The following is a 9,757-nucleotide window of genomic DNA, read 5'->3' as shown; positions in this document are numbered from 1 at the left end:
AGAGAGAGAGAGAGAGAGAGAGAGAGAGAGAGAGTACGAGCTTGAACATCTGAGACCTCAGAGCCCCACTCCCAGTTACACACTTCCTCCAACAAGGCCACACCCACTATAACAAGGCCACACCTCTTAACAGTGCCATGATTATATCCAAGCATTCAAATTTATGAGGCTATAGGGGCCATTCAAAGCACCACAGTCACTTCTGTGGTTATTCTTTCATCACATGTATTGATTGGTATGTGTGTGTGTGTGTGTGTGTGTGTGTGTGTGTGTGTCTGGGGGTTGAACTTGGATTGTTAGGTTTGATAGCAGGCTTACCTTGTGAGCCATCCTGCCAGTCCCAACAGCTTCTTTTGGCTAAACTCAGAGCACTCCTAATCCTGAGAGAGGTAATGGTGTAAATCAGAAGAGAAAGAAAGGTATATTCTACCAAACACAAAAACAACAAGAAAGAGGGAGCGATGAAGCCCCGTAGCCAAAAGCAATGTGGGAAGGAAAGGGTTAATTTGGCCCACAAATCCTAATTATAACCTAATTAGGAAACCAAAGCACGAGCTCAAACGTAGCAGGTCCCTGGAGGCAGGAAGTGATGCAGAAGCCATGAGGGTTTGCTGCTTATTGGTGTACTCCTCTTGGTTGTTCAGCCTGCTTTCTTATAGAACCCAGACCATTATGGGTAGACCCAGGGATGGCCCTACCCATAATGCACTGGGCCATCCCATATCAATCCCTAATTAGGAAAATGCCCCTATAGGCCCGCCTACAGCTCTATCATATGGAGCATTTTCTCAATTGAAGTTTCCCCTTCTCAGATGACTCTAGCTTGTGTCAAGCGGACATAAAAACTAGCCAGGACAAGGTATTTAATTACACATAAACTTCTGAGTAGCTGGGAGGGATTAAAAAAAAAAAAACCCTTGAGCTAATTATATGATTAAAATTTTTAGTACCTTACCTTAGTTTATTAGGCTTCAGGCCTTTAATAAAGAATCTTAACCAATGAGTAAAGAAAATTAACAGCTGGGCAGTGGTGGCCCACGCCTTTAATCCCAGCACTTGGGAGGCAGAGGCAGGCAGGTTTCTGAGATGGAGGCCAGCCTGGTCTACAGAGTGAGTTCCAGGACATCCAGGGCTACACAGAGAAACTCTGTCTCAAAATAAGAAAAAGAAAAAGAAAAAAGAAAAAAGATTAACAATACAACTATTGAACTTTTATTATTTGCATTCTAAATTTTTAAAAATTTCAAAAACTGTGTGTGATTGGTGTGAGTGTGTGCACACTCATGCATGCACAAACACACATATGGAAGTGTGAAGACTACTTACAGGGTTAGTGTTTGCCCTCCACCCTGGTTGAGCCAGGGTCTCTCTTGTTTCTGTCACTATGCTAATTACTCTATGGTATCTATTGAGCAGACTTCCAAGTAGTTCTGCCTCCTGTCTCACTTTTGGTGTGTTGAGAGTAGATGCACGATACTACATCTGGCCTTTTAGTGTGGCTCCTGGGGCCCTGAACTCTGGTAGGCCACCAGGCTTGCAAGGCAAGTGCGTTTACCCATCCAGCCATCTCTTGGAGATTATTCTGAAGTTTTCATTGGATACAATGGTGTTTAGAAGGTTACATTGGGTTTATTGTTTTTATCACGACAATCATATTTGCAAATAAAATGTGAACTTTTAAAAACTTTATTTTTTCACTCTAAAAAATGTTACCAATATATACAGCAAATATGCCGTGGTTACCTTATGAAGGGGCTTGAAGGAAAAGAATGCTGATTTCCATAACAATATTTTAAGTTATCTAAATAGATACTTCTTACTTTTCTTTCAGAATAGTAGAAGACTACCATGACTTATATACAATGCAGAGAGGAAGGATGGAGAGTGATATTAAACTCTTAATGACTGAAAGAGACATTTGGAGCTCAGCCACATATGAACTAGCCCTAAAGGTTTGTTCATCTGGCCTTGTAACTCAGACTTATATTGGCTGACATTTCATTCGACAATTCTGTTTTGTTTTGTTGGAAACAGGGTTTCTCTGTGTATTCCTGGCTGTCCCAAAACTCATCCATGACTCAGTCTGGCCTCAAACTCACAGAGACCTGCCTGCCTCTGCTTCTGCCTCCAGAGTGTTGGGGATAAAGGTGTGCATCACCACTGCCCAGCCTATTTGATAGTTTTTCAAAAAAAAAAAAAATACAGACGGTACAAAAAGAAGGAGGAGCATATTTATTGATGAATATCATAGGCACTGAAGATGGAAAGTTTCTTCCCTCTGTTTGTAAATAGCTATTGTACAATTTGGGCTGTTTTTTTTCTTTAACCAGAACTTATAAACTATAACTATAAATTGTTTTTATTTGTTTTGGGTATATATTAAAACTTATAAACATAATACATGCCAATTTATAGATAAAATGTATACTAATTTCTTAGAAAAGGTAGTATTGCTAACAAATACTAATTCTAATGTCTTACTTTTTCATCTCATGTAATCATATGAGGGTCCTTGAGAGTCATGTCACACTGCTTCTAGTACCTTGGCCAGCAAATTGAGTGAGGGAAACCCATGAACATGGCAACAATGCTTTGTGGTGGTAGCCAATCCCACAATATTCTACAATTCAAAACGGGCATGTGTTGGCTCTCTGTTCTGACACTAAGGACCGACTGGTAGGTATTAACACTGAATTATGACCCACAGGAAATTCAACAAACATACAAACACAAGAAACCAGATCCAACTGGATTGGTTCAAAATTCCACTGGTGGCAGTCCCTGGGCTCTCTGTGCAGACAGCCTGCATGATGGATCTGAGCTAAAGTTATCTTTAGTACCTGCACCATGCGGTTTGTCAGCTGCTTGGATGAAAATGCAGAAGAGATTCTTATCAAAATATACAGCTGTCAGAAGGGCAGTGGACTCAAGACTTGGGGTTAAGTCCAAGAAAAGATGAAAACTTCAAATGTAAAAACCATGACATTATAAATGTATTAGTCAGCCACGAGTGTAAATGAATATTTTTATAATACTGAGGTGAGGAAGTTCTTTTGTAACCATGACATGAAAGGAAACTTTGAAATTAAAATGTTGTATTAGACAACAGTTACTGGAAACAAAAATATATAACAGACTACAAGAAAATGTTGATATATATATGTGTATATATACATATATTATATGGCATGTATATATTTTAATCTTGAAATACTTATATTTGATTTAAAAATTTAGTGACTTGCTGGTTATTAGGTTTTAGGCCTTTAATAATGTATACATCTATATGCAGTTAATAAAACTGAAGTATTCTAATGGACATACTTTCTTTAGAATGAAAAAACAAAGCAATATGATCAGATCCTTCAGAGTAAAAAATTCAAGTGGCTAATAAATAAATAAATAAATAAATAAATAAATAAAACATTTCTAGCATCACTAATAACAAGCTGTAAAATGGAGAGAAATTAGATCATAGGGCTTATCATATCCACAGCCACTAATCAGATGATAAGAGTGGGTGCCTTCACATACTTCTGACAGCAGTACACAGCACACAACCATTTTGGAGATTTATTGGACAACAATATGCATAAACCCATTAAGACGGTTTCACTCAGGACTTGATTTCCAGCTTAACGGTGCTGTGAGATATGGACAGAATCAAAACTGTGCTTCAAAGCTTGATTTTGTTCTAGTCTCACAATATACAATACAATATACATACAGAATGATACTCTCGAGGTACAGCACTCAGATGCACTGTTTACTTAGTTGTATACAATGCTCAATACAGTGTATCATGTAGTACTTTTTCCTTAGTCTGGGCAACTGCAGTGAGCAAGTGGCCACAGTTCCTAATGAGCCACAAGATGCTGAGAGGAGGCAGCCCACACTCTGCAGTGCACTAAGTTGCTAGGCTACAATGTATTTGGTAGATTAAGGGCATCTATGTATTTTCAATATATGATGAGTTTATTTGGATGTAACCCTATCTTATGGTGAGGAGAATTAGTATTTTAAATCTGTAGCCCTTTAACCAAGAAATTCCGTTGATAAGAATACATTCCTGAGAAATACTAGTGCAAGTGAGTAAAGATATGGATATTAATTCTGATATTGCTTATTGTTACAACAATATTGAAATAGTCTAAATAAGCCACCAACAAGGGCGTTAAATTGTAGTTATCCAAACAGAAGAATAATAAGTAAAGATAAATGATATGGTATATGCTTTCAATCCCAGTGCTTGGGAGGTAGAGAATCAGAAGTTCAAAGTCAAGTTCAAGTCCAAGGCCAGCTTGGGCTACCTGAGGCAGATGGTCCAGCAGGGAAAGGGACCTGCCAGTGAGACAAATGACTTGAGTTTGATACCCAGGTCCCACACAGTGGGAGGAGAGAACCCACCCTGATTCTTCTATGATGGCATAAGTACATGCAGATCAATAAGTAAAAATTAAATAAAACAACAATAAAATTGTTATGGACATGGAAAAATGGTTACAAGTGAAAAAGTATGTTTTAGAATAATAGGTTGCAAATATACACTTAGATATACCATTACAAGTATAAAATATATTTTCAATTAAGACTATCTTATGTACTTAAAAATTATGTACATGTAATCAATATATCTATTGATAAAATGCCAGGCTAATTACACTGATTTTTTTTTTCTTTTGTGAGTGGGAATTTAGTACTGATGAGAATTTTGAAATTTTACTTTAAACATATATTGTTTGAGTTGATTTTTAACAGTTATGTATTGGTTTGTTTGTTTGTTTTTTAACTAAGGAATGTAATTTTTCATTTTATAGTAAACTTTGAGCAGCTGTTATGTATCAGGACACGTCCTGGGTGGTGAAACAAAAATAAGACAAATTTACTATTGTTTTTTTAAAGATATTTTATTTTATTATATGTAAGTACACTGTAGCTGTCTTCAAATCCCATTACGGATGGTTGTGAACCACCATGTGGTTGCTGGGATTTGAACTCAGGACCTCCGGAAGAGCAGCCAGTGCTCTTAACCGCTGAGCCATCCCACTAGTACCAGCTACTTTTGTTCATTTGTTTTTATATTATTTACTATTTGTGTATGTGCATACGTGAGCATGTGAAACAGCACACATCGATATATATATGGGAGTCAAAAGATAACTTTTGGGAGTCCCTCTCTCATGTGGGGTCTTGGGATGGAAGGCAGGCTGTCAGGCTGGCGCAGAGCTCATTTACCTGTTGAATCATCTCATTGGCTCCCAAAGTTACTGCTCTTAAAAGCTTAAAAGAGTCAAGTGTCTTATCAGACAAGAATACCAGGCTTTATTGGGCATGGCAGTGCACACTTTTAACCCCAGCACTTGGGAGGCAGAGGCAGGCAGATCCCAGGGAGTTCGAGACCAGCCTGGTCTACAGAGTGAGTTCCAGGACAGCCAGGACTACACATTGAGACCCTGTCTCAAAAAAAAAACAAAAACAAAAACAAACAGAAAACCTAGGCTTTGCAAAGTTTGCACATGTGTGAGGAGTGTACATGTGGGTAACAACTAGAAAGGTGGATAAAAGAAGGTAAAAGTTGGTGTTGAGGAGGATGGGCTAGGTAAAAGGACACATGGGACACAAGGAGGAAGAACCAGGTGGGGTGGCCTTTAATCCCAGCACTCAGAAGGCAGAGGAAAGTGGATCTCTAAGCCCAAGGCTAGCCTGATCTACAGAATGAGTTTCAGGACAGCCAGGGCTACACAGTGAGACTTTGCCTTGAAAAACAAAACCCAACAAGAACAAATAACAGCAGCAACAGCAGAGAGAGAGAGAGAGAGAGAGAGAGAGAGAGAGAGAGAGAGAGAGAGAGAGGAGAGAGAGAGAGAGAGAGAGAGGAAAAGAGACTGTGGATGGGGAGGAGTTGGGTCAGAGGTTACAGGAGTGAGGGATAACTAGGGGGAAGGAAAGAAATATCCCAAAGCCTTGGTTCCAACATTAAATCTTCCAGGGCTTTTTTTCCTCTTCAAAGTACATTTGATGTTTTTTTTTTTTCCTTTACTTGTTCATTTTCATTACAGACCTGTATAGGCTTAGGCATGATTAATAAAAATTACATGAAAGTCAATATTAAGCTGTCTTGAAATATTCTCCATCAAAGCAATTAGTCAATAACTTTTAAATTTAGCCTCAAGCAAATTCTTAGGACAAAAGCAAAAAGAAGCCATAGACTTTGCCAAAACATGATAAGAATATTCTCTAGTTTGGTTTTAATATTGTTTCCCTCTAAAACATCTTGAGCAATATCTCTATAGTCCACATTGCTCTCAGCACTTTGTCTTCTAACCTCCTACTACGATGGCCCATTAAGCTCTGTTTATAACATTCAACCTCTGTTCTAAAAGTCCTAAATTCTTCCACACTCCTCAAAACAAAGCAACAACAACACAACCCACATAGTCATGACAGTCACAGCAATGACCCACCTCTGGCACCAACTTCTGTCTTGGTTGCTTTTCTATGGCTATGATAAGACACCATGACCATACCAACTTAGGAAAGGAAGTATTGAATTGGGCTTATCATTTTAGAGGGTTAAAGTCCGTGATGGTGGAGCAAAGGCATGGTGATAGGAACAGCTGAGCGCCTCCCATCCTGATCCAAAAGCAGGAGGCAGAGAATGGGTACACAGGAAATTGTGCCCATCTTTTGGGATCTCAAAGCCTTCCCCTAGCGATACACCTCCTCCAACAAGGCCACACCTTCTAATCCTTCCCAGATAGTTCCAACAACTGGAGACCAAGTGTTCAAACATATGAGCCTGTGGGGGCTGTTGTCACTCAAATCAGCACATCTGTCACACAGAGGACCGTGTGGGTCATCTGCAGTAGAGACACTTGGACGTCTTTCTTTTATCTCTTCCTGTCCATTACTGCTCTAGCAAAGACTTTACCTGCTATATTGAGAAAGGGTGGTGACTGAGCACTTTTGCCTGATTCCTGAATTAATTTATGTTAAAATAGTATGTGTGTGTGCACGCACACGCATGTGCACATGTTTGTATGAGTTTGTGTGTGTGTTTGTAAAGGGGGGTTGCTAATAGTAGCACAGTGGCATTGTGCAAGGGTTGGGGACAGTTGTCTTGGGTTTTCTTGTACCCAGCTCTCTCCTTACTGCAGGAGCTCTGTGGCTATAGATATGTACTCTTACGCCGACTTTCTCTGGGTTCTGGGTATTTGAAGTCAGGCCCTCACATTTATCTACTGGACTATATTTTTATTTTTCTTGACAATTTTCAGATATTCTATCATTATCTTTGTGAAATTCTGAAGCTTTCCTCTCTGTTAAGATTAGTCTGAATTTTCTTTATCTGGATAACAGCTTGTGGTCTTCCATCTTGCCCATGTGTCTTGAACTGTGATGTACTTCCAGTTCAGTAGTTTTAGAAATGCATAAATTGATGATGCAAATTACTTAATTATTTAACTAAGACATTTTGATTGAAGTAATACTGATAAAAATTGATATGTAAAAATGTCACAAGTAAATTTTAGTGTTTAAAACATGTTTTAGGTTTCTGATTGTAGCATTTTTTTTTTATAGGTAATTGAAAGAAATAGAGTCATACTGGCTAAAAAACTCTACCTTAGTGAGAAAGGCTGGAATAAATATGCTAAGCATTTCATTATAATGCTGTCAACTAAGGTAAATCCCAGCTTACCTAAGTCATGGGTAAAATGGTGTATGTGTTATGTGTTGAAGCCATAGGTGTGGCTTTGCCAAATCTGTAGATTCTTTTTTTTTTAAAGATTTATTTATTTATTATATGTAAGTACACTGTAGCTGTCTTCAGACACACCAGAAGAGGGAGTCAGATCTCATTACAGATGGTTGTGAGCCACCATGTGGTTGCTGGGATTTGAACTCTGGACCTTCAGAAGAGCAGTCGGGTGCTCTTACCCACTGAGCCATCTCACCAGCCCAAATCTATAGATTCTTAAGTACAGTTCTATACTTAATGCTTTATTGTGGGTAGAATGAGAAATCTAAGGGAAGGGAAAAGGGATCTTAATTACTTTGCCTTCCACTGTAATAAAAAACACACCCAAGTCTAACAATACTCCAGAGTTATTAATTTAGTAGTGTTTAAGCTAAAATAGAAGTAAGAGGTGGTGGTTGGATTGTGATCAAGCCTGTAACCACAGAACTCAGGAGGCTGAAGCAGGAGGATCACAAGTTTGAGGTTAGCCTGGGCTACAGAGAAAGAGAAGAGAAAGATAATGAGGAGGAAGAGGGAGAAGAAGAGGAAGAGAAGGAAGAAGAAGAAGAGGAGGAAAAAGGAGACATTATTGATAAATTCTTAAATAATTTTATGAGAAAATTTATTGGTCTCCAATGGAGAAAATGAACTGGCATTTAGTGCATTCCTCACCAGGTCAAACTACTCACACCCTTGTGTCACTAGACCCCTCCCTTCTGAATATAGCAAACAGAGATTTATTAAGGAAATTTGAGAAAGAACTCTGGAGAGGAGGAGGGGCTCTGAGGGAGGAACACCGTCCAGTAACTTGGCTATTTTTGTTTTTTGTTTTTCGAGACAGGGTTTCTCTGTATCGCCCTGGCTGTCCTGGAACTCACTCTGTAGACCAGGCTGGCCTCGAACTCAGAAATCCACCTGCCTGTGCCTCCCGAGTGCTGGGATTAAAGGCCTGCATCACCCCTGCCCTGCTCATTTGACTATTTTTGTTTAGTATTTATTTTTAAATTTATTTATGTGTGTGTGTGTGCCTGTATGAGTTTGTGTAGCATGTGTGTGCCGGTGCCCTTAGGCCACTAGAGGGCATCAGATGCCCTGGAACTGCAGTTAAGGGCACTTGTGAATCACCCCAGATGGGTGCTGGGAACAGAACTCCAGCTCAACCCTCTGCAGATTAGAAGGAATTTTAACCACTGAGTCACTTCTCCAGCTCCTGTGACCTAACTGTTAAAATACTACTCTATCTAGTAGGGTCTCTATTTTATGGATAATAAATATAAACTTTAGATTAAATAATGTCACTGTCTAGAATTCACATTTGGTTCTGCCTGGCTTCCCAGTCCCTGCCTTTGCCCATGCAAAAATCCTGTGGGGCAAAGGAAAAATCCTCGTTCCTAATCCATGTAGCACAGAAAGCCACTACCATAGTAGTGTTTAGAAAGAAAAACATCTTCTCAACTTTTGACCCACTTCCTGTGAATTCTTTAAATAATTCCCTATTAATAAAGGTCCGGGTACATGGCAATCAATGTTTGTTACATGAATAAGTGAATACCTTGATTCTGTGCATTTTAGGACACTGGAGACCTTGGAATGGTGGAGAGGTTGACAGAAAAATGGAAAAAGTTAGTGAACAAGTTTAAGCAGGATGTGGAACGCACGGAGGAATCCACAAAAGAAAAATCAGAAATTGTGAAGGCTGGGATCATCAAGTGGCAGGAATTCTTCAATAACAACCTGTGGGTCTGCAAGAATCTTGCTTTTATGATTTTTATTACATTACGTTTGGTAACTCAGCCAACCCCGTCATTAATTACTAACACTGAGTTTGGGAGAGGTCAGAATATTCACTGCTGGCCCAGAGCACTGTTTGGAAAAGACCTGTGTTCAAGGTCTATATGAAAAACAGTGTTTAACATCTGTGAGGTTCTCCTGATCTCCTGCCAGGCTGTGGCTGCTGCTTTCATTTAACTCCACTCTTCCTCCTCCTTTCCCTCCCTCCCTCCCTCCCTCCCTCCCTCC

At 39.3% G+C, this 9,757-nt stretch overlaps 1 protein-coding gene across 1 annotated transcript in view; it reads left to right on the top strand.

Moving 5' to 3' along the window:
- Nucleotides 1-9,757, top strand: part of Axdnd1 (axonemal dynein light chain domain containing 1) — a 94,632-nt gene that overhangs the window by 39,458 nt on the left and 45,417 nt on the right. The window contains exons 12-14 of the mRNA XM_021161273.2: nucleotides 1,832-1,952; nucleotides 7,582-7,683; nucleotides 9,311-9,474. Coding sequence (XP_021016932.1) covers nucleotides 1,832-1,952; nucleotides 7,582-7,683; nucleotides 9,311-9,474 — 387 coding nt within the window. The remainder of the gene's footprint in view (nucleotides 1-1,831; nucleotides 1,953-7,581; nucleotides 7,684-9,310; nucleotides 9,475-9,757) is intronic.

This window comes from Mus caroli, chromosome 1 (genome assembly GCF_900094665.2).
Source record: "Mus caroli chromosome 1, CAROLI_EIJ_v1.1, whole genome shotgun sequence".
In the NCBI taxonomy this organism is placed as follows: domain Eukaryota; kingdom Metazoa; phylum Chordata; class Mammalia; order Rodentia; family Muridae; genus Mus; species Mus caroli.
The sequence above is the reverse complement of the archived record's forward strand: the minus strand, read 5'-3'. Positions and strand labels throughout refer to the sequence as shown.